The sequence below is a fragment of the Thunnus maccoyii genome, chromosome 24, assembly GCF_910596095.1.
Source record: "Thunnus maccoyii chromosome 24, fThuMac1.1, whole genome shotgun sequence".
Lineage (NCBI taxonomy): Eukaryota > Metazoa > Chordata > Actinopteri > Scombriformes > Scombridae > Thunnus > Thunnus maccoyii.
The window spans coordinates 2,810,620-2,832,233 of NC_056556.1; the positions used below are offsets into that span (position 1 = coordinate 2,810,620).

The 21,614-nt window shown below is 40.9% G+C and overlaps 1 protein-coding gene across 3 annotated transcripts in view; it reads right to left on the reverse strand.

Annotated features, from left to right (window-relative positions):
* Positions 1–2,189: 2,189 nt before the first annotated feature.
* The window catches only part of LOC121891828 (protein Shroom2-like), a 31,484-nt gene continuing 12,059 nt past the window's right edge, over positions 2,190–21,614 (reverse strand). For 2 of the 3 annotated variants that reach the window (XM_042404440.1, XM_042404442.1), the window contains 9 exons: positions 15,182–15,199; positions 13,845–13,967; positions 11,049–13,380; positions 10,625–10,680; positions 7,377–7,988; positions 5,594–6,139; positions 4,782–4,956; positions 4,386–4,658; positions 2,190–4,293 (listed from right to left, as the gene is read on the reverse strand). In XM_042404440.1, coding sequence (XP_042260374.1) covers positions 4,021–4,293; positions 4,386–4,658; positions 4,782–4,956; positions 5,594–6,139; positions 7,377–7,988; positions 10,625–10,680; positions 11,049–13,380; positions 13,845–13,967; positions 15,182–15,199 — 4,408 coding nt within the window. In that variant the 3' untranslated portion in view covers positions 2,190–4,020. The remainder of the gene's footprint in view (positions 4,294–4,385; positions 4,659–4,781; positions 4,957–5,593; positions 6,140–7,376; positions 7,989–10,624; positions 10,681–11,048; positions 13,381–13,844; positions 13,968–15,181; positions 15,200–21,614) is intronic. The other variant, XM_042404441.1, reaches the window with a different exon arrangement.

Sequence of the window (21,614 nt, forward strand, 5' to 3'; positions counted from 1 at the left end):
TGTGTTTGTGTGGCTGGTACATCAAAAATCATAAAAAACAGAATGTGTTTGCAGTTTTGGATTATTTTTGAGTAGATATATGATTTATCTATAAACTGGTGTTAGTATTTAGATGTACACCTACACTTTAATCGGGTTTTTCCTTTAAGGATAATCTGATTTAACCCGAATAACTCGCAGTCAAATGAAAGAAACATGAATATCACTGAATAATGGGGACTAAGAGGACTTTTTTTTTTAAAAACATACTTACTTAATTTAAACGTATTCAGCTTAAATCACTTTTCTTCTGGTACGTTTACATTTCACAGATAAAATTTCAACATTTTTCCACAGTATGATACTGTGTCCATGCCTGAAAACTAAAGTTTGATGTCTCACTAAGGCTCAATAAGTGAAGAAGGACTCTGTATAAAAGTGTATGTTGAGATATTCTTCAGTGATGATGAGGAAGGATGAAGCTGTAGAGTATTTTATTCAGATCCTGTGTGTGTTTTACTGGAAAATTAGCATCAATTTTCTACTTTCTTAAAGGTAAAAAAAAACACAATGTACTCAAAATTTAAGTACAGTTCACATCCAGAATGATGTTTAACTGCCAGCATGAAGCTATAAAAGTCTGAGCTTATGTTTACTTTACTTCTTGTAATTCTGAGTTGAGCAATAGATGAAAAAAAACGTCATCAGAGATTTGAAAAACAACAGGAAACTGAAGACTCGCTGTGTTGTACATGACTATGTGTACAAGCTAAATCCTGACAAAAGCACTAAATGCTTAGTCATGTTTCAGGAGGATTTTTTAAGCAAGAATGTCTAACGATAAGGAATAAAAATAATGACTCATTTATTTTATGCTCACCTGGGATCAGATCTAACAGCTATCTCTCTCCCCTGCCTGCCTCTTCCCGCTCTAACTGCGCCCAACCCAAGTAAACAATAGAAAGCACTTTTAACTGTTTCAAAGGTCGTTTTTAAGTCTGATACTGACAAACTGAAGCTGTTGATGTTGTTTTGTGCTTCAAATATGATTTTCTTGGCAATAATTACCAGAAATTAATTCTAGTGTGAAATAGCAGACCAAAACTGTTCACTGAAGTCCAATACTTGAAGATATATTCAGTCTTTAAGACCCAATCAGTATTTCTGATCATCTAAATTGAAGACATATTCAAGATATTGAGAAAAAAATGCATTTTACTTTTTTCGTCCTGTCATAAATTAAAAAGTCTTGTTTTAGTCTTGATGACAAAACTTTCAGATGAAAATACAATATTTCACATCTAAAAACATTACAAAGTGAGATGTTGTTCAGTAAAAGTCCTTGTGTTATGACATTGAGAGTATCAGCAGGTTCCAACATTGTGATTTGATTATTTGTGATGGACACAAAAGACTGGAAGCAGAGATAACTGCTGAATAAGCACCATCACAAGTGAAAACCTTGTTGTTTGCTTATTGATCGGGTGCAGAAACTGTTAGCGATGTATAAAGAAGACACTGCTTTTAGCATTTAGCAATTTGTCACAAACTTGCCCAGAATCAGTGGCAACAAAGGGAATCACACATGAATGAAGTTATTATATGATGTCAGTCAGCTACATGATTAATTAATGCAGTGTGAGGATGAAAGTGTGTGATTCATGTAAACACCAAAAACCTAAAACCTTAACCGAACCGGCCGGTGGAGGCTTCGGAGGAAGAGAGAGATGTTAGAAATGAAGCCACATAAATAAGCTGAAGCCCAGTTTACTCAGGTGAAAACAGTTTCCTGATGTCTTCTTCAACTCTGCTTATTGGCTCCTGAGCTGAGAAGCCAAATCAATCACGGGAGGAAGTGACGTCACAAATCTTCTTGTCAGGAAGGTAATTTTTATCTGTATTTTCTTAAAACAAGCCAAATTGTGTTTGTTTTAATTGTTTTCTTAATTAAGTGTCATTTTTCTTGATTCCAGAGCAGTGAGCAGCCTCACTCTTTCTTGTTTCAAGATAAAGACGTTCATTTGTAGAACATTTGAAACAACTTCATTTCTATTGTTGTTCTTACAGCACTGGCAGATTTTACTTGATTTGAGAACGTTTTAGGGCTTAATTATAGACAGGATGTCTTGACACGTGTGGACAATGATTGTAAAACATGAAAACAGCCAACCTGCTGCCAAGTTATTAGATACAAAACAAACAAACAACTCTCAGCTTAATCATTTTATTGCTTTCATTGGGTGAAGAGCGCACTGCATACAGGAGGTGTGGGCCGTACACGGTACCCTGCTGCACGCCTTCATCAGTCCATGGAGATCACAGTGGTGGGAGGCTACAGTAGGCACGTCTTCAGATAAATATATATGCAGAGAGACCCCTAAAAAAGGGCCAAACCAGAGAGTAAAGTGCTAAACTTTTAGATTAACCTCCACAGAAAACACCAGCTGCACCTCAGTCCTTTTAGTCTGAGAGTGTAGAAAAGGTTCAACAGCCAGTGAAGATCTTTGGATGGGAGCTTCAGCTAAAAGCACTGAATGAAAACCTGTAATTTATTAGCAGTATATTATTTTATAGAAAACAAGAAGGAACAACGTCTGTACTGCTGGAACCAGTCAGCATCGTCTTTATGAGAATAAAGTCCAGTTATCACATTCACCTCTTATTCTAGTATAATTTAAATAGTTCCACTCCAAAATGAGATATTTGCCGTGTGAAAAAGTGACGTCTACTCTTATAGAATGAAACGCTACACAAAGAAGACGTGGTTTGTTGTAAAAGCAGGAAAGATATCTTAATATCTTGCTTGACAACATGATGACACTTTTAAAAACTGGATTGTAACCTAAAAACAGATTTATAGCATTTTGTAATCTTCATTTCATTTAATTAGAAAACAAAAAGTACATCATGAGTGAAATTAAATTACCGGGGAAAACACCTTCCCCTTCCTCCATAGAAGTTTTCAAATTGGCTACAATAAATTACTAGAAAATATTAACTTTAAAACACACGTGATGATAATTAATTACAAACCCAGCCACGTACGGCAGGAGAGCGAGCTTGTGATACAACTTAAATACAACAAGTTAGAAACACAAATATTAACAGTAGACTGAAAATATAAAGAGACAACCAAAGTTTTGTGATCATAAATGTTGAGGATATGGTTTGGTTTGTATATATATGTGTGTGTGTATCTTTAAAGCTCAGGTCACACTGCAGTGTTTCACTTCACTTTTGTTCAATAAAATATGATTCTGATTAAAGTTTATGCAAGGAGGCTATAAAAAGTTAGTAATTTCTGGAGAATGGAGGCTCCAAAAGTGACTAGTTTTAAAGATAAACCATGAATACTTTAACTTGAGGATACAAATATATGGTTCACAAAAGGAGAGCATCTGCCTCTAACAGTATCTAGACCAAAACTTTTTCAGATTTGTCAGGTTTTTATGGAAAATGTCCTTTATGTCATCTTGCAACAGATTGTAAAAGGAGTGAAAGATCGACATAAAATCGTCTGTTTATCCTCTTCAGTATGAGAAAAAAGACATTTGTTTCCTGACTATCATCTTCGTTTAACTGCAGGAACTTTTACAGGAATCCAGGAAGCTATTTAGGACTTAACCTGTGTGTCTACAGTAGCTCATTTGTTTAACCAATGCAGTTACATATGTGCTTAAGCAGAAAAATAATCACTCTACAGAGAGGCGTCTTGCCTTTCTGGCGTTTTCAGTCTCCCTCTATCTCTGCACGTCTCTTGTCCGACATCTACAAACATCAGTCGTGAATCAGTTAATCACAAAGAACAACACGATAATTGTGTTCTTGTCTCGTCATGTGCAAAAACTTCATCGGAACATGGGAAAAGTAGTATCAACACCACTGGCATGCAACAGAGGCTGAAAATAGTCTCAATCATGTACTCAGTTTAACAATGATACGTCGGTGTTAAAAATGCTACATGGGTAGGAGTTCTTCCCGGAGCCCCAGTCTTGATCCAGTATTTCTCTTGAAAACCAGATGTTTTTGAAGCGAACGGTATCAGAGCAGCGGCCTCTGCTCCAGCGGCAGACTGTCCACCAGGCACTTCAGCTGCTCCTCGCCCAGCTTGATCTTGTCCTCCAGTTTGCGCTGCTCGATGATGAGGGCCGACTTCATCTTCACAAAATGGCGGTAGTCGTCCAGGCTCTCTGTGGCTAGGTGGGCCTCCATGATCCCAAAGACCAGACGCTCCCGACGGTCCAGGTTCTCCTTCAGCTCCTTGGCGTCCTCGTGCTGCCGCATCAGCAGCTTGCGCTTCTCCGTCAGGGTGCGCTGATGGAGGGAGATCAAGGATGGATGTTAGAACTGTTAAAATGTTATCTAAGTATTCACACCTGCAGTCATGTGACCAGGGGGGCGGTTACCTTCTCCTCTGGAGGGGCTTCGTCCTCCAGGCTGTTGAGGGCGTTCTCCACCCGGGCGAGACGTCCCGACAGCGACAGCAGCAGGCTCACCACCTTGTCCAGGTCGCCCACGAACATGCGGAACTTGTCGAGCTGGTTGGGCTGGCAGAGTCGCTGCACGGTGGCCTCCACCTCGCGGCCCAGAGCCTCGTTGTCCTCCACGTCCTCCTGCAGGCTTTGCCGCGCCTCCCGCAGCACCTCCAGCTTCTTCGCTAGGCTGGAGATCAGCTCTTGCTGGAGAGGATGAAGAAGACAAATGAGGTAAAACACTTAAAGAGGATTATAATTTCTCTGTTCTGTCAACATTGACTGTTTAAGGCTGATTAAGGCTGGTTAGTGTAGTCTATTTTTTTTTACCTTTTTACTGGCCAGGTCAACGTCCAGCTCGTCCTCAGAGTCCTGCTCCTCCAGCTGCTCCTGCATGTCCTTCATCTTGATGAGGAGCTCGGCTTTGGGAGCTGATGTGTTGTAGTAGGAGGAGCTGGGCACCAGGGAGGCCGCCGCCGACACAGACACGTCCTCCTCCTCCCTCCTAACGCACAGGAGAGAAGAGTATTTTCAGTTTCAACTTTTCCCAAAGGCAGTAAAGTCAATCTTTTAGTTCTGGTTGGAAGCTATAACTGTAATGCAACCTTTGACCAGCAGAGGGCAGGCTGAGAGAAGGTTGGAGAGGCTCATTTCTAGGCTGTTTACAAAAAGGCTTTAAAACTTTATTGGTGTGTAACACTTTAAATTGTCTTAATTAGTTCATTTAATTCATTAGGAACAGAAAGTTCATTGATTCCTTAGAGGGCAGGAGGGAAAATAAATTTTCCACACAACCAGCCACTTTGTCAGAACATCATATTGAGCTCCTATTTGATTGAGAACATCATTAAAATTGTGAAATTGCGGATGATGAATTCAGGATAAACCAGTCAACCTTGAACCATTCAGCTGCTACAGGGAGGTCAGAGTCAGTTAGAGAAGAGCTGACAGTAATTTAGTGTCTTGCATAAAGAACACTTCAGCAACAGATGCTCGAGGAGATGGAAAGTTTGGTATGCAATTATGCAGCCGGCATGCACAAAGACAGAATATTTAACAGGCAGAAGGGCTTAAATGTTTTTTGCTGCTGCGTTTCCGAAATTGCAAAAGTTACTGCACACCTGACGGATAAAATTTCCCACCTCTCTATGCTCCTGGGTGATGAGGTGAGCAGCCTGGAGCCAGCGGAGGCCCTCCTGCGCTGGTGGGCCCCCTCCAGGATCTGCTCCTCTGGGGGGAATAGTCCCTCCATCAGGTCCATGGTGGTCTTCCTACCGCTCTGGTCCAGGATGTCCACCAAGGACTTGTCTTTACCCATGATGTCCCTCGCCAGCTCTTCTCTCTTGACGTCCTCCTCTGAGTGGCGAGCCCCCATTGAGCTCGACTCGGGGCTGCTGGGGGTGGAAGCGCTTTCGACTCCTTGTTGGCCTGATGTCGCAGCATGACCCGGGTCCTGAGCGGTCTGGCGGGTGTAGGCACTGAACAGGGAGGAGGCCGGGCGCTCCGTGGCGCCCAGGGAGGAGATGTAAGAAGGCGGGTCGAAGATGCCGCAGGTCTCGCTGCTCTGAGGCAAGTAGGCTCGGCCCTCCCGCTCTGAGCTGCTCTCAGTGTGGACGATCCTCACGGGGACTTTCCTCACCACACTGTTCACATCCATCACTTCAGGGAGCCGCGATTCATCTTCAGACCTGGACAGGAACAAACCTCCATATCAAAGCCTGAAATTATTCCTCTGTAAACCCCAAACATCTGATCTGGCAACGAAGTTTTATTTTTAATTTGTTGTCCTCAGTCTGTTATAATGTAGAACAATATATTTGATGTTATATGTTGACATTTCCCACCAAGTTTCTTCTAATCTATTGATGGCATATCTTTCTTTTAAGGAAATAATTTCATTGTAAAATTGGTTATGGACTTTCACAAGAGAACCGATTTTTTTGTATTAAATTAACATGACTGACACTTAATATAGAATGGATTAAGGTAGATATACGAGGAGTAATGTGATTGGATAATAACATACTGATGTTTAACACAAATAACTTCACTTAAAAACTCTGAAAAATGCAAAATAATGCAAAAAAAGTGCAGAAAAAAGAGCAAAAATAGTACAAAAAGGCTTTTCCGGCTTAACACCTTGATTATGGGTATTTTGGGTATTTTGATGGGAAGAGGGAAATCACTGCTTTGTTAACTTCACTTTAAAGTCTCAAGAAAACTGAACACAAGGCAGAATGTTGTAAGATGAGGTGCTGTTCTGTACTGTATTCAAGGGGCAAATGTTACACAACTTCACATTTTTCATGATTTAGCAAGAAAATTCACCAGCAGTGGAATAATGAAACTTTTTAAATGACATGACATAAACTAAAAAAGTAGCATGGCTGAAAACACAGAACGCAGCAGATTGCAGAGTAAGCAAACTCCAACCAAGACGAAAAGGTAGAGAGCTAAGTTTTTAATAAACAGCAGAGCTACACAGTCAACCGTTTCTAATTAAAGGATGGATCGTACAGTAGAACTGCAATGGAAACCAAAGGTCACAGCAGCCATGTGGCTTTAAGAAAATTACAGCCTCCAGTTTGATTTGTCTCAGACTGAAAAGGAAATCGACTACAAACATAAACTCTGATCTTCCTTTTTGTCAGCACATTTTCTATTATAGAGATTCTATTTTTTCAACATTTTAACATTTTTAAACATGGCCAAAGGTTGTGATTCTTGCAGAGTACAAATTAATTACTCTTCCTCTTTTCTTTCAACTCTCTGTTATTGCCTCATTCATCAGTGCCTGACTTTCCTTCAGTGGTTTTTCCTGTTCAACTAAGACTGTTTCTACTGGAGCAGAAGGGAAAACCTTTACGTAACGAGGGGCTGAGAGGGGACAGAGCAGACCTGAAGCGCTTCGGCTAAGCTGCTTACCTGAGCGGTGAGTCATCCTGCACGGACACTGCCGGCGGTTTGTCGGTCAACCTCAGCGGTGCAAACTGTGGCGATGGTGACCGCGCTCGATCCCCTACAGGAAGGGACAGAGCGTCCGTCCAGGAGGAGAGCGGGGATGAAGAGGAGGAAGGTGCAGGCTGCTGCTGTTCCTCCTCACTTTCTACACCTCCTCTGCTCATATCTGGTCCAGGCGTCCTGCTGAGGCGAGGGGAGCCTGCCGGGGCGGTGCCCTGGGCAGTGTTATGGTGCTGGGTGTCAGAGTTGGAGCTGGACAGAGGCTGGAGCGCTGCCGGGTCTGCCTGGGCGCCAGTGAGGAATTCCAGGGAGGAGGATGTGGTTTCTGGGCCTAAATGGGGCCTGGGTGGCGGCAAGAGGCCCTTGGTTTGTGGAGGCTGGGCTGGGTGCTGGGAGCCAGGGTTGGGGCTGAGGCTACGAGGGCCAGAGGAGAGTGTGGTGTGGGAGGGATTGGCAGCATCTGGTTTGGACTTGTGGTCAGGGAGGCCTGGGACCGGGCCCTCGTTTTTGGGGACTGATGGGGCTGACTGTGGGCTGTGGTCAGGCTGGTATCGCTGCCTGCTCTCTGTCTTTCCTCTAGAGGTCAAAATAAAGACAAACTTCATCAGTACCTAAGGGTAACATGGGAAGGTTAAGGTTTTTTTTTTCTCACACACACTGACAATAAAACTGCACTAGTACTTAAAATCTTTACAAAGCAGTAAAAAGTGAAAGTAAAAGTGGAAATTAAGACGTCTGTACTTTATAAAACCCAAATACTTTTCCTGATCTTCACCCAGCAAAGAACTATTTAAAAAATGCAGGCAAATACTGACATTAGTTAACTTTTGTGACAACCTATTGTCAAATTTTCTGCCATAACTTATGTGTCTTTATCAAATTGTATCTTAATTTTGAAACATGTATTGTTTGGTGTTCTACAGGATAACAGATAACAGAAAGAAAACAGAACAGTAATGATTAGTATTCATACATTTTTATGAAGTGTTAATCCCCTGTAGCATAAAGCTTTTCTTGTAAATTAGGTGTACTTTATATTTATCTTTTGTCTTATATTTTATGGATGTTTTAACAGAAAATATTAGTTCAGAACAACTTCCAAAGCTGTATTAAAAGCTCTAAGTATAATTCTTTGCCATGCTGTAACCAGATTGTGAAAATCCTCCAGCTTCACATTTCCCTAAATATACAATGATCCAGGTTCCAATGAGAAAAGTTTGTTTATACTTTGGAAGAAATTGGGCATGAGCTCCAACTCCATCAAGACAACATGAGTCAGAGGTGGCTGGTTGAACCACAACTCTGTGTAGAAAAACAAGGCAGTTACTCTTTGGTGGTTTGAGTGCAACTAAAAAAAAAACTGTAATTCTGAAATAAAATTAAACAGTCATTTCCATATCTCATTTTGAAAAAACAGGATGGAGTTTAAGATTCTTGTGCAGAGTTCATCAGAAGTTGATTACCGGACAAAAGCATCGCCATGTTTACTCTACTAACGTGTTGTCTGATTGGTTTATTTGAATCACATTGAGACACTGTGTCGCCAGGTGAGAACAGGTGTGTGTTACAATTTAGGAAACCTGAGCCAGAGTGCTAAAAACCAAACGCGAAGGTTGGATTACATGTGAGCACAGACAGGACAAGTCTGACTACAAGGATGACTTCATATAGCTAGATAAATATCCTTTATACTATTTTTCACATGTTTTAATCAACCCCATGTGATATTTACATATATTAATTATCCTCTTCCCCAATATTTGCAGCTTTAATGCAATAGTGATTTAACTACAACCCTATCCAACATTTGTAAAAAATATTCCTTGGTTTATTTGAGTGAACACAAAAAGTGCTGAGTTGTTAAAGGAAGAGTTCACTGTAAAAGTGCAGATTCTAAACTTTAAAACACAGCTGTAATCTCTAGATTGTGAAAATCAGATTAGGTTGTGTACTTTAATTGTAGATATATTTTTGGAACTATTGTTTGACCAAAAAAAAAAGATTAGATTAAGATAAGAAGACAAATAAACCTTACATTAACTGGTTAAACCCCTTAATCATTGATGTGGAGGTAAACTGAGGATAATGAGCCACACTTCATTGTGTCTTGTTAAAGTTTTAGGATCAGATTCACTAGTTTTATTATAAGTAACTTTATGGGGTTTTTAATGAATAAAATAAGAGACTCCGCAAACCCTGATGCCTGTAAAGCAAAATTGCAAAACTGACCTCAGACGTCAGTGGTTGGAATTTTGTCTTGTTCAAACAATGCCCACTGAAAAGGTGTATGAAGTAACACTAGAAAGAATGAATTGGAGCAACACTTCAGCTAAGTCTTGGTGTAAGGTTTGTTGACACTTGTGGTTGAATGTCATATTTCCTGAAGGGTGCTTAACGTCCCACCCTGCACACAAGGCAGCATCAACAAAGGAGCAAATGCTATGGATTAATTTCACCAGTTTACCAAGAAAATGATCATGTAGGCTGCAGATAAGTCTTTGTCAACAAGCAGCTTAAGAATAAAATGATACACTCTCCACCCACCGTAAATCACCTGTGATTGCACAGACACTTTTGTAAATCTAGGTGTAGTTTACCACAGGAGTCCAGGAGATACTGTTCACCTCAACATGAGCTCTAACAACAGGAGATAAGGTTGGAAAGAGATCTAGAGTGACAAAAAATGAACCTGAAATGGGAAACTGTTCTCTTTCTGCGCGGAAATCTCACCAACCAACTACATTCCACATTTACATGAAACTTCACAAGCATTTCTTTTTGGCAGCTGTTCTAGAGGAATTGACAGGTCAGAGTGAGCAGGTAGGTGCTCAATATTTTGCTAAAACGCATGTGGAATCCTTTGGACAAATAGCACTCGGCTTTGGGGTCAAACACTCCTTCCGTAAACATGGACACATGGTTTTGCCATAATCAGGTAGATAACATCAAAAATAGCATCCACTTAAATATATTTAAAGGTAGTTTGCACCAGAAACGCCTGAACATCATGTCAAAAATTGTTTTCTTCTTCAATTTACTGATTTCAAAGACCTGCTGCTCTGTTTCTGTTTCACCTAGAATGTTTCTGACACTTTCACAAGACATTTTTGGAGGTTTCCTTTCTGGCAAGATCTTGTTTATGCATATAGTTGCTCTGGTTCAGGAGCTACAGCCATTTTAATTTGTGTATGTCATTTTAGGCATTTTCTCACCTGGTGGTGTAACCGCTCTGCCGAGCTTGAGGGTCTCTCCACGACGAAGGAATATTCTGCAAAAGAACGGTACCGTTACAAGTTTCTTTGCTAAATGGAGGGTGTCCTCAACAGAAAATGTTTGTTCAAACACTTTAAACAACATATGCTTGGATTGTGACCTCTTCTGGTCAGGCAAAATGATGACTTTATTGTCAGGAGCAAAGGCAGAAGTACCATAACACTGTTTCTTTTAACCATGAGCACAGTCTTTGCCTAATCCTAACCAAGCAGTTGTAAATGCCGTAACTTAAAGAAACCCTAACCATAGAGGTGAAAGGCACTCAGAAGCAATGTCAGATCAGAAAACGCTTTTATTGATATTTTGAAAAACAGACTTCTTTCACCATTCAGAAAAACGAAAACCTACATAATCTTGGCTCACCTGTATATAGAAATCTGCAGAGGGAGAAGATCTGGATCTCTCATGGACGCAAACTGTGTTTTCCTCTGCATCTGCATCCAAGATGTTCTCTGCTGAGTGATACCTCCCTTGCGTCTTGGCCTCAGATGACTTCTTCTGTTTGTTCCATGTGGCCTGATACTCAGCAAAGGTCCCAAGCCTCTGCTGCTCTAGTAAGTCCTGCTTACATCCAGGGCTGAGGCGGTTGGGGTCTACGGATGGGTTAGCCTCCTCGGGCTCTCCTGACGGAGTTCTCTCTTTGTGTTTGTCTGTCTCACCAAGGTCTGGGTTCGAGTTTGTACCCTGACTGGACTTGGGCACAGGCCTGGAAAATGCTGGTTTGGCCTCAAAGAACTTCCTTCGCTCTCCAAAAGACCCTGTTTGAAGCTCTCCCTCTACTCCCACTTTGTCTATCTTGTCAGGCTCTGAGAACGAGTGTGTCCTCTTGGCCAGGGGGAAGCGCTTACGTCCTCTAATGCGTCCATTAGAGGTTTTAACTACTGGCGCCTCTGGTCCGAAGGGCTCTAGGTCACGTCTCTGGAAGGAGGTGGCCTGGAGGACCCTGGCCTGAGCCTCTTTCAGGTGGTCCTTGTAGGTGCTTGAGAAGGAGACACCAGAAGATGTAGAAGTCTTTGTGGATCTCCACTCCTCTGCCTCCTCATCCTCGGCATCACAGGTGAGGGTCGCGGCGCTGCGGCTCTTTTGCAGCTGGGCTCGCTTCTGCTGGATCTCATTGCGGAGGGTGGTGGCGTACCGGTCACTGCGCCGATTTGCTTTCCCACCACTGGTGGCCATGGCGTCACCAACATCCTGGGTGGACATGACACTTGTGGTTGTAGTTGCTGGTTGCCTCTCAGCCAGACTCCTACTCTCCTGGGCCAGGGAGTGGAGAAGTGGGGTTTTCAGGGGGGATATTCGGTGGTCTTCTTGAGGCACCCACGGGTCCTGGTGCCTTGAAAGACTGACCTTATGATCATTGCTTTGATGAGTTGGGAACAGTCTTTTCATGTCATTAGAGTGTCCTTCACCCCTCTTAGCAGCATCCTCTGGGCTGCGGCTTCGAATAGAAAGTTCAGAAGTTTGGTGGTCATAGTGTAGACCATTCCCCAAATGGGAATGGCCATTGCGCTCCTTATTATCACTGAAAGGCATCTGGGACTGAGGTAGGTAGTACTTTGCCTTAACGTTCGTCTTCAAGGAACTTGGGAGGCCTTGTTCATTGCTGTTTACCCAGTGGGGTCTCTCTGCTTCCCCCCTCCAGCCCTCAGCTTTGCCCTGCCTGGTTTGGTGCTCGGCAGTCTGAACTGAATGCTTGTTCACTAGGCCGTAGTATCTGTTGTACCCCCCATTCTCTGGGTTTGGGTTTGCAGCAGAACTTACCATGGATGCTGTAGAGTGCCGGACATGTTTGCGGCTGAAGACATTTGTGGGCAGATCCTGGAGGCTGCGATAGTAGCTTCCTACACTCTGAATCTTGGTGGGGGGAGCGGACCTCGTCTGGAGGTAGAGGGGGCTTTCATCACTGTGTTGCCTCTGATGGGCAGGTACATTGGTGTAATGAGGCTGTCTGACATCATTGCTGGACAGGGAGAAGAGTTTGTTGGGGTGTAGCTGGTTGTGGTCAGCTGCCATGTTGACATGGAGGAAGTCTTTGGTGGGCAGGGGGTTGAGGCTACATCTGGCCTCTGAGGTTTTCTCCTTGTGGGATCTGAGGCCATTCTGGTTGTTACTTTCTGTCAGTTTTTCAATTGATCTGCCGTGGCTCTTCGTTGAACCACCAGGCCCTTCAGAGTAAGGGAACACCTTTGTGGCGGCAAAACTGTCGCTGCGCAGGGGAGGAGGGGGAGGAGGAGGAGACTGGGACTTCTTCTCTGGTACCTGCCACACTGGGCCGATGCTGGGCCTTACTCCACTGGAAACCCGAGAGGTAAGCTGCTCCTCCATGTGGGAACCCTCCCAGCCACCGTTCCCCAGCGTTGGCTGCAGGTACTTGGGCCGCTCGGCCTGAAAAGGCCCTTCGTTCTGAAGGCCCTTGAAGAAAATATTTTCAGTGCTGGTACCCTTCCTACCAGGTGCACTGAGGTCATGAACAGGAGGACTGGAGCTGCTGGAGAAACAGCTGAATCCAGAGTCTCTTTTGCCTCCTGGTCCACCGAATGGCTCAGGGCTGCTGGTGTATTTAGTTGGGGAAAGACGACCTTGAGGATAGGGATGAGAGGGACGCTCCAGTCTCTCCATGTTGTTCACTGAGCTGAGCTGGCTGGTTAGCTGACGCTGGTTGTTCTTGACCTCTTGACAGGAAGACTCTTTGGGCCTGGTGTGTAAGAACGGATAAAAAGCTTGTACCCTTAGTGCATTACAATTCTGAATCCATCCCTCTTTATTTTGTTAATTTTGTGTCTATTTCTTAGGACATTCATAAAGTAAACAAATCCCTACAAAAAAGCTGAAATTTGTGATTTTAAATCAGTTTAAAGTCAAACTTTTAAACAGTATGTGCTGTATTCAGAAGTTGAGTAGAATTTTCATTAGCCACCACAAAAATCTATTTGGTACTTTACATCTGAGATTTAAAATTAGAGAATAGAAAACCAGCCTTACCCTGAGTCTAGATCAGGAATGAAAACCACCACTCTATTCTACCACACAAATTACACTCTCAGTAATATTTTAAGCAGTTTCGTTTTGAAAGTAGCTGTTTAAATTGAACCCCCATCTCTTGTAGTTGTAAATAAAAAAATATCTTCTGCCCTGGTTAACACCAAAAGAGTGGCTCACCTTGCTTCATGTTTTGGCTGCCAAACTGGTGCTGGGGTGGCCTCTTTCCCGGGGGGCTCTGACTCCTCTTCTGTCAGCTTGGAGGTGTGCCAGGAGTGGGGCCGCGAGCTTGGATCATTCTTCCTGCAGAGCAGAGAGGCAATAAAACCCTTTACACAATCACAAGGGAGTATCTGGCATTTCAGCTTCTTTGGCATTTTCCAACCACTTACACTACAAGAAAGAAAGGACCCCCATCATTCCCCAATCCGTCAGATTTGCTGAATCTTTGAACTGTTTTAAGCGGTGTCTAAAAACTCATCTGTATAGGCAGGCGTTTTTATAGTTCTCCATCCCTGTCGTATGTTTTTGTTTGTTTTAGTTTGGTCTGTTTCTCAGTGTACTGTGTTTTGTAATTCATTTTGCTTTATTTATTTATTTGTTTATATTTTTATAGTGTGTGTGTGTGTATGTGAAGAAGCTTATTTTTGATTGTTTTTTGTATGTTTTGAAAAGTGATATATATAAATAAAGATTTACTTACTCCTCCAAGAGATGTGCTCAACACAAATACTATAAATATTCATACTTTAGCAGAGAGTAGCACAGAGTTGAGGAGGTGCACGGATTCTTCAGCCTTTTTTCTTGTTTTTTTAAAAAGGTATTTTTAGTGATTGCATGACTTTATTAAACAGTTGACTGTACAGAGATGACAGGAAACAAGAGGATAGAGAAAGAGGGAACAGCATGCAACAAAGGTTCCCGGTAAGATCAAATATCAAATATTTAATGCAAAGTTATAAACATTCAGTTGACTGGGTTGTTCGTCAAGGAGATTAAATTTCCAAATAACCAGAGGAACATTTGCAGATGATCCAAAAATCTATATTTAAAGATGTTACAGTCTTTCAATACGGATTTGGCTGTTGTCAAACTGTTGTCTGACTTTACTGTGACTTTAATAATCTTGCATTTGTGACACAAGTATTGGTACACAATAAGAATCAGCTAACAATCACTATGTATGCCTGTGTTGGGTTTCTACATAATTTGCAATTCTTCACTTTTCTAATGTTGAATTTCATAACTGGGTTTGAATTTGGTTTGTTGTTCAGTACGATACAGATAAAGGTTTGTCAAGCCAAGGACAGTGAATATTTTTCTAAATTTTTGTGTGCAAATGCCAAACATTACTCATCTGAGAATCAAATAAATTTCTCATATTTTCTAGTAATATCCATACTTTGTTAAGAATTCTTGAAGGATTATTTTTAAACAACTGATAGTGATGTTGCATTGTCCTAGAACTGATATAATTACTGTGCAATCCACTTTGCTCACACCAAACTTGCACATACCCTTTGAAGCGGTTCTTCCTGGGAAGCATGTTGGAAATAAAAATAATTATACTTCTTCAATAGATCATACACCTTAACTTAGCACAACATGCAAAACTAGAGAGATAATGATATAATGTATAATAAACTTTCACAGACACATGACACGTAAACAGGACAAAACCAACAAACAGGGCACAAGGAGGACTTTACATAACTTAAGGACATAAAAATAAACTACCACGAATGTACAAATGACAACTATGGGAATCTGATGAAAGCTGATGAAGTATGGGGGGGAATAAATCCTGGAGAATACTTAAGGGATCACACAGGACTATGAACAAACACGGCGACCAAAGACCACGTGGTTTCAGCAGTCGGAAACCGCAACAGGACGTGGCCGGGTGATGGTACCTCATAGAGCTTCGCAAAATCTTGGTGAGGAAGCTCCTCGCCACGTGAACCTCGGTTTCTGAGGGCATTGTGTGTGGCGATACAACATCGACCATTTTAGCCCTGACAGGCAGCGAGCGAAGGAAGGAGAAAAAGGAAAAAGGAGGAGGGGAACACATCGGCATCAATTGACAACAGAAGATATGACAATATCGTAGAATAACACACAATCAAATTGAATTTTTGTTCTTTCTGAAGTAGGGATAGCGTGAGGTCAGTCTTGGTTTTGCTATTACACAAATCTAATACAAATGAATAAAATCTGGCTTAACTTCAGGCTTAAAATCAACCATTTTAAGCCTCAAATACTAACCAAACCACCACCAATCTACCTGTGACATTAATTTTTCCCTAAACCTCGACCTCTAATCTTACACAACCCCGTCTCTCTATCAACCTTCCAAAAACTCTACAGGGATTGGACCACCTGTTTGAAAAAAGTAAATCTGTCAATCTGCATGAATGATGCAGGCGCTCTGTGGACCTATCAGAGCCAAGATGAACCACCCCTCTAAGTTACATCCAAGCTCGGTCTAAAGATGTCTGAGAATCATTGTTTTTAAATGCTTAAATGTCCCTGCTTTTTAGACCAGACCATGGAATGGACTTTCATCAAGAGTGTTTCATACTGGCCAAGCAAACAGGTGTTTAGTGCCTTGCTTTTCATTGGCTGTTGTTGAGAACGAACATGTGACCCCCCCCTTTTATTCATTCATGCTTCAACAACAGGAGAAAGACACAGATCTCTCACAGCCATATGGCTCCGGACGAGGCTTATCGCTGCTTAGCTTTTAGAAAAATTAGATGGAAGTGAGTCGGATCCACAGGATGGAAGTAAATCTGACCCTGAACCACCACAACCTCCTTCACATCCAATTTATTAGTTTAATTAAATAATCTTGGCATAGATATGAGGAAAGAGGAAACAATCAGGAGATTTAGTGTTCATCTTAAACGTAAGTCATCAATGATTTTAAATTAAAAGAATGTATTTTGGGACATTTTCAAATACTTGAAAATATTTCTCCTCAAAATTTAAAAAGTTGTTGTCTGAGATGTCCAAGTTCAAATGTCAGACCATAGTGAAAAATCACAGTCAGATGAAACTTTTTAACTCTGCCAGGCCATGATGGAGATGCTGCATTCTTTCAGCGGAGGAATGCAGGGAGGTATTTTTCCCTTCCTGCCGTGCCCTCGTTTCAAGTGGGACTGTTTGCCATCTCCCAGGAGTCTGAGAGTCTCCAACACTGCAGCGGCATAAAGGTGTGCCGCCTTCTTTCTGACTTCCTAATACTCCATCTGGCTCTGATTTCGTTGCTGATGCTGCTTTGTTGCACATAATAAATGACTTTTCACTTCCTAGTTTGCTTGTTTTTGATATTTAAACCTGCATTAACTGATTTTTTGGTGGCTTCGGGTCAGCGGAAACAAGTAGTGAACACAACACTGACGTATCATTACCTTTTAAGTTGATATGTTGAACTTGTTAGTTTCTTATTTCCACATCCAGCAGTTACGGAGCAACATTATCATTCATTTGGAGTTGTGTTTCTGTCCACCTGGTGAATGTGAGTTCAATATTCACTCTCTTCTAGCTCTGTTTTTGCTCTCTACCAACTCCTGAGGGAAATATCTGGCTCTTTAGCTGCTAAATGCTCCACTATGTTCACCAGCTAGTCTACAGCTAACTGTGTCTGTTTGGTGCTGAGCAGGTAGTGTACAGTGGCTTTTTAGAGCTTTTTCTCTGAAAACAGCTGCCTGCTGCAGCCCAAAAACAACGCTATGAGAGCGCTGAGAGTGAACCAAAACAGTAAAGTTGCAGCCGGACAGATAAACAATGAGCTGAAACTCACTATAAAGCTCTGTAGAGCTGCGAGGAGCTGCAGAGGGTTCATCACTACGAGCCAAACACATTACACACTGACGGATCAGACATTGTTATTACAAAAGATGCTTATTGGAAACTTTATCATCCATATATGTTGAATTATATGCTTGTGTGTAGACACATTTCAAATGATTGCATGTTCAGCTGACCTGCTGTGCACTGAATGAAACACTCATTAATTGCAACTAATTAGGAGTGCACCAAATGAGCTCTGTCATTGGTTTCCCTTTAATTGGCACCAAATTACATGGTGCGTTCCAGGAACCGTCCAATAAATGTACAGTTCCATATGAGTTCCTTTCTAGGAAATAGGAGATTCTAGGAAACTATGGGATCCGTAAATGATAATTATGAGTGGAAACTTGAAATAATTACTTCAATGTTTAAAACTAAAATGGCATTTTAAGTTAGTTTTCAACTCTGAGTGTAACTAAGAAGCTCCTCTTCTTGCTCTGCATATTCCAAACAAACCAGAAATGTGCCACAGAAAATGTTGTTTAGAACAGCAAAAGAAGAATCTTTCATATAGTGACCACTGGTTTCATCTCAAACTTCACAAAATATCACTTTAACTTACAAAGCTTCCCTCCCTCTGCTCAGCATGACACACAAAAGTGAGAGTTGTGTTGCCTCCTAACAAGCTCCTCAACAATGGAAATGCAAATGTCCTTTTTTCTAAAGAGCTGAGGGTCTATTGTCAGGGGATACAGCTGGTCTGTCACAGATATTCCACAGGGGAGGAGACGCCACCGTTTACTCCCAGGAAATATGAGCTGAATTCAAGAGAAAGAGCTAAACATGAAACTGAAACACAGATGACCCAGTTGGCTGCGAGTACATCCGTCATCGAGAAGGTTTGATAGAACTGAAGAAGTGCAGCAGAGGAAGAAAGATATTAGCAGTGAGCTGAAACTAGGTGAAGACTTAATAAAGACACATAAAAAAGGACATCAATAAATAAAAAAAATCCTTGAAGATGCTTATAAAAATCCTTATATCATTGAACATCATACTTTCCAAGAACTCTCTTATCTCATGCAGAACTAAAGAAGAACTAAACTTCTACAATAGCAAATAATTAAGAACAACATGCTGGACAACTAGTGGAGATGCGACAATAATATGACAAAGATGGTAGTTCATTTAGAGTCTTAAAAACTTCAGGTTGTGTCTTAAAAGAGCATGCAAACATTGATAATGATGTTCTAATATTTGTATAATCTGTATTTTTAGTTGATTAATTGATACGTTGCTTATCGAGTAAAATGACTAAATATTCTCTTCTTCCAGCTTCTTAAATGTTTAAATGATTTTTTACTGTTTTGTGTTTTATATCATTGTAAATTTAATATCTTTGTTTTCTGGACTTTCTGTTTGATCAGACAAAACAAGATGTTTGACGAAATTGTGATCAACATTTTCCCCTTTTTTAACATTTTATTGACTGAATGATGCAGAGCTGCAACAATTGTCAATGTCAATTAATCGATCGACAGAAAGTTAATCAACAGCTATTTTGATAATCGATTCGGCCTGTTTTTTGGGTTTTTTTTTAAAGAAAAATGCCAAAATTTTGCTGGTAGCAGCTTCTCAAATGTGTCATACGTGATACTACTACCACTACTACAAGACATTTAAAGATGTCACCATGGTCTCTAAGAAATTATAACAGCAATTTAAAAATTATTTTCTGACAATAAATTCCGAAAAATAATCACCAGCAGCTGTAATCTCGGTAATATTTGTGATAAAGGCCAAATGGCAACAAGCTACGCCAATCTCATTAAAATGTGATTTAAACAGCAGGTGTGACGTTGAAAAGTAACTAAAAAGTCGAATTACACGCAAAAATCTCTACAAATAAATTGATTTAATTGGGTGTCTCTTAATGAAACAGATAGAAGTTAAACAGCAACAAAACATGACGACTTACCCGTTATCTGAATCAGTTTTTTGTGTTTTGCTCTCTATGACAGTTGTAGCTCAGACTTTCACATCACTTCTCTACTGCAGACTCCATCAAAAAAAAAAAAAAAAAAGGCGCATTTTGACACCACAACTCACACCAGTCTGACAGAGACGAGCTGTGAGGAATCTGAGTGAGCTGCTACCCTCCTCCTCCTCCTCCTCCTCCTCCTCCTCCTCCTCCCTGTATGAACACAAACACACTCCACCTTGTGCTGCGGAGGAGATTTCCTCGGGGGATTATAACGGGGGATTTGAGACGAGGGGGAGGAGTTATTGTCCTGTCCGGCGTCCTTGCTGTAACCTAGTGTTTGGGCTGTAAGTGGCTGGGCGTGCAGAGCCGCTGGCTGACGGGACGTAACCATAACAACAGCTCACACTTTGTCACATGGTAGATAGATAAAGGACTTCATGTCAAAAATGTAATAAAAGCTTCTTGGTTGCAGAATGTTTATGAGTCAAAATCTGTTATTTAAGCATTTAAAAACAAAAAGATGCAAAAATATCTCAATCTGTTTGCAAAGTTTAGAGTATTTTTAAGTTTTCTTCTAACATCATATCTAACCTTTTAACTATTTTTGATCGTTAGAATTTGGACAGTCAAAGATTTATGACCTTATTCGACTATCAGACAGTTTTGAGGATGTAGAGACACCATATTTTTTAAGGTTTCAGTTGTGAATCTTGTGTACTTTGATTATTTTTACGACCATAAAGAAAATCGACCCATTACGACATATTACAGGCTCATATTTGTGCAGCTGTGTAGACACATTTTTACACAATGATAGTGTCCTGCAGGTGGAACAGTCGGTGGTAAATGGTTATTACTATTGGAAACAGATTCCAATAGAAGAATAATGAATTAGTCTTTTTGTTATTCATAATGTTTCACTTGTTTTAAGAAAATCAGTTGTTTTCAGACTGAATTTACATCACAGAAAGGATCAGTTGGAGGTTTTTGATGTCAGTCATCATTTATTTGCTTCACTTTCAAGCTTGCAAACAAATCCAAAACAAATAAACTGAAGTAAGTTGAATGTTTGAACTCACACTCTGGGTCGACGCCAATGTTAACTTGCTGTTGGATTTTGCCCTTTTTTTTTGTTACTCTACACTTTCTTCTTACATTTTATTATGACTTTTCTCTTGTTTTGTTTTTTGTTCAGACATTGTGCTGCTATTTTGGCCTCGAATTTCACCATAAAACATGTCATGAAAACATAAAAACATACAGACGACAACACATCGTCTCAGCATGCACATTCATAAAGAGGAGCACCACCCTGTATCCTCGTCTACCGAAACCTGGTTTCATTTATAACCTTGACGGCTCTCGGGACAAAGGATTTCCTGCAGATATTTCTATACTGAAAAGGAGACTATTCTGGTAAAATGATAGAGAGAAAGATATAATGAAGTCAAAATGTAGGATTTTAAGGCTTTAACTTATTTAAAGTGTCAGATTTAGCACTTTTTCAACCAAATGTGGCCCAGTTTTATAATAGTTTGTTATCTTTCTGAATGAAAAACTAGTAACTTTTTTGTTTAAACTCAGCTCTGACTATCAAACTTCTTTATTGGGGAATTTTTGATACCAATACTGTGCTTCAGCCTGATCTCTGATACTTCTGTTACCTCTAAATTCCATCATGACTCTATATTTCACAACCTTGTTTTTCTGTTGAAGATCTGATTCAGTGTCCTTGTCAGGAAACGCAGCACAGACAGGAATGTTTGGCTCGAGCCCACGTCTGTTTTGAGAGATACCAGCCAATGTCAGTCTGAGTGAGGGAGGGAGGGAGGGAGGAGGAAGATACTGAGAGACTCCTTCACCTCGACAAACTCCTCCACTGAAGGAGAAGAGAGGCTGAAGGCTCTGCAGGAATTTAAAAACACAAATCAAGTAGAAGAGAAGTTAACTGTTCATATAGTATTATGCACTGGGCCTGTGTGTAAAAGTATTATTTTAAACCTCGTCAAATAGCAAAATTTGGTTTAGCTGCTATAGAAATGAGAAAGATCTTTACAACGGTTGACTGTAAATTAGTTAAAGTCCTTGTTAATAAGTGATTTGAAGAGAGGATATGCACTGTTGACACTGGGAGCAAAACAAACTAATATTTAGAAAAGTAAAGGCCATTA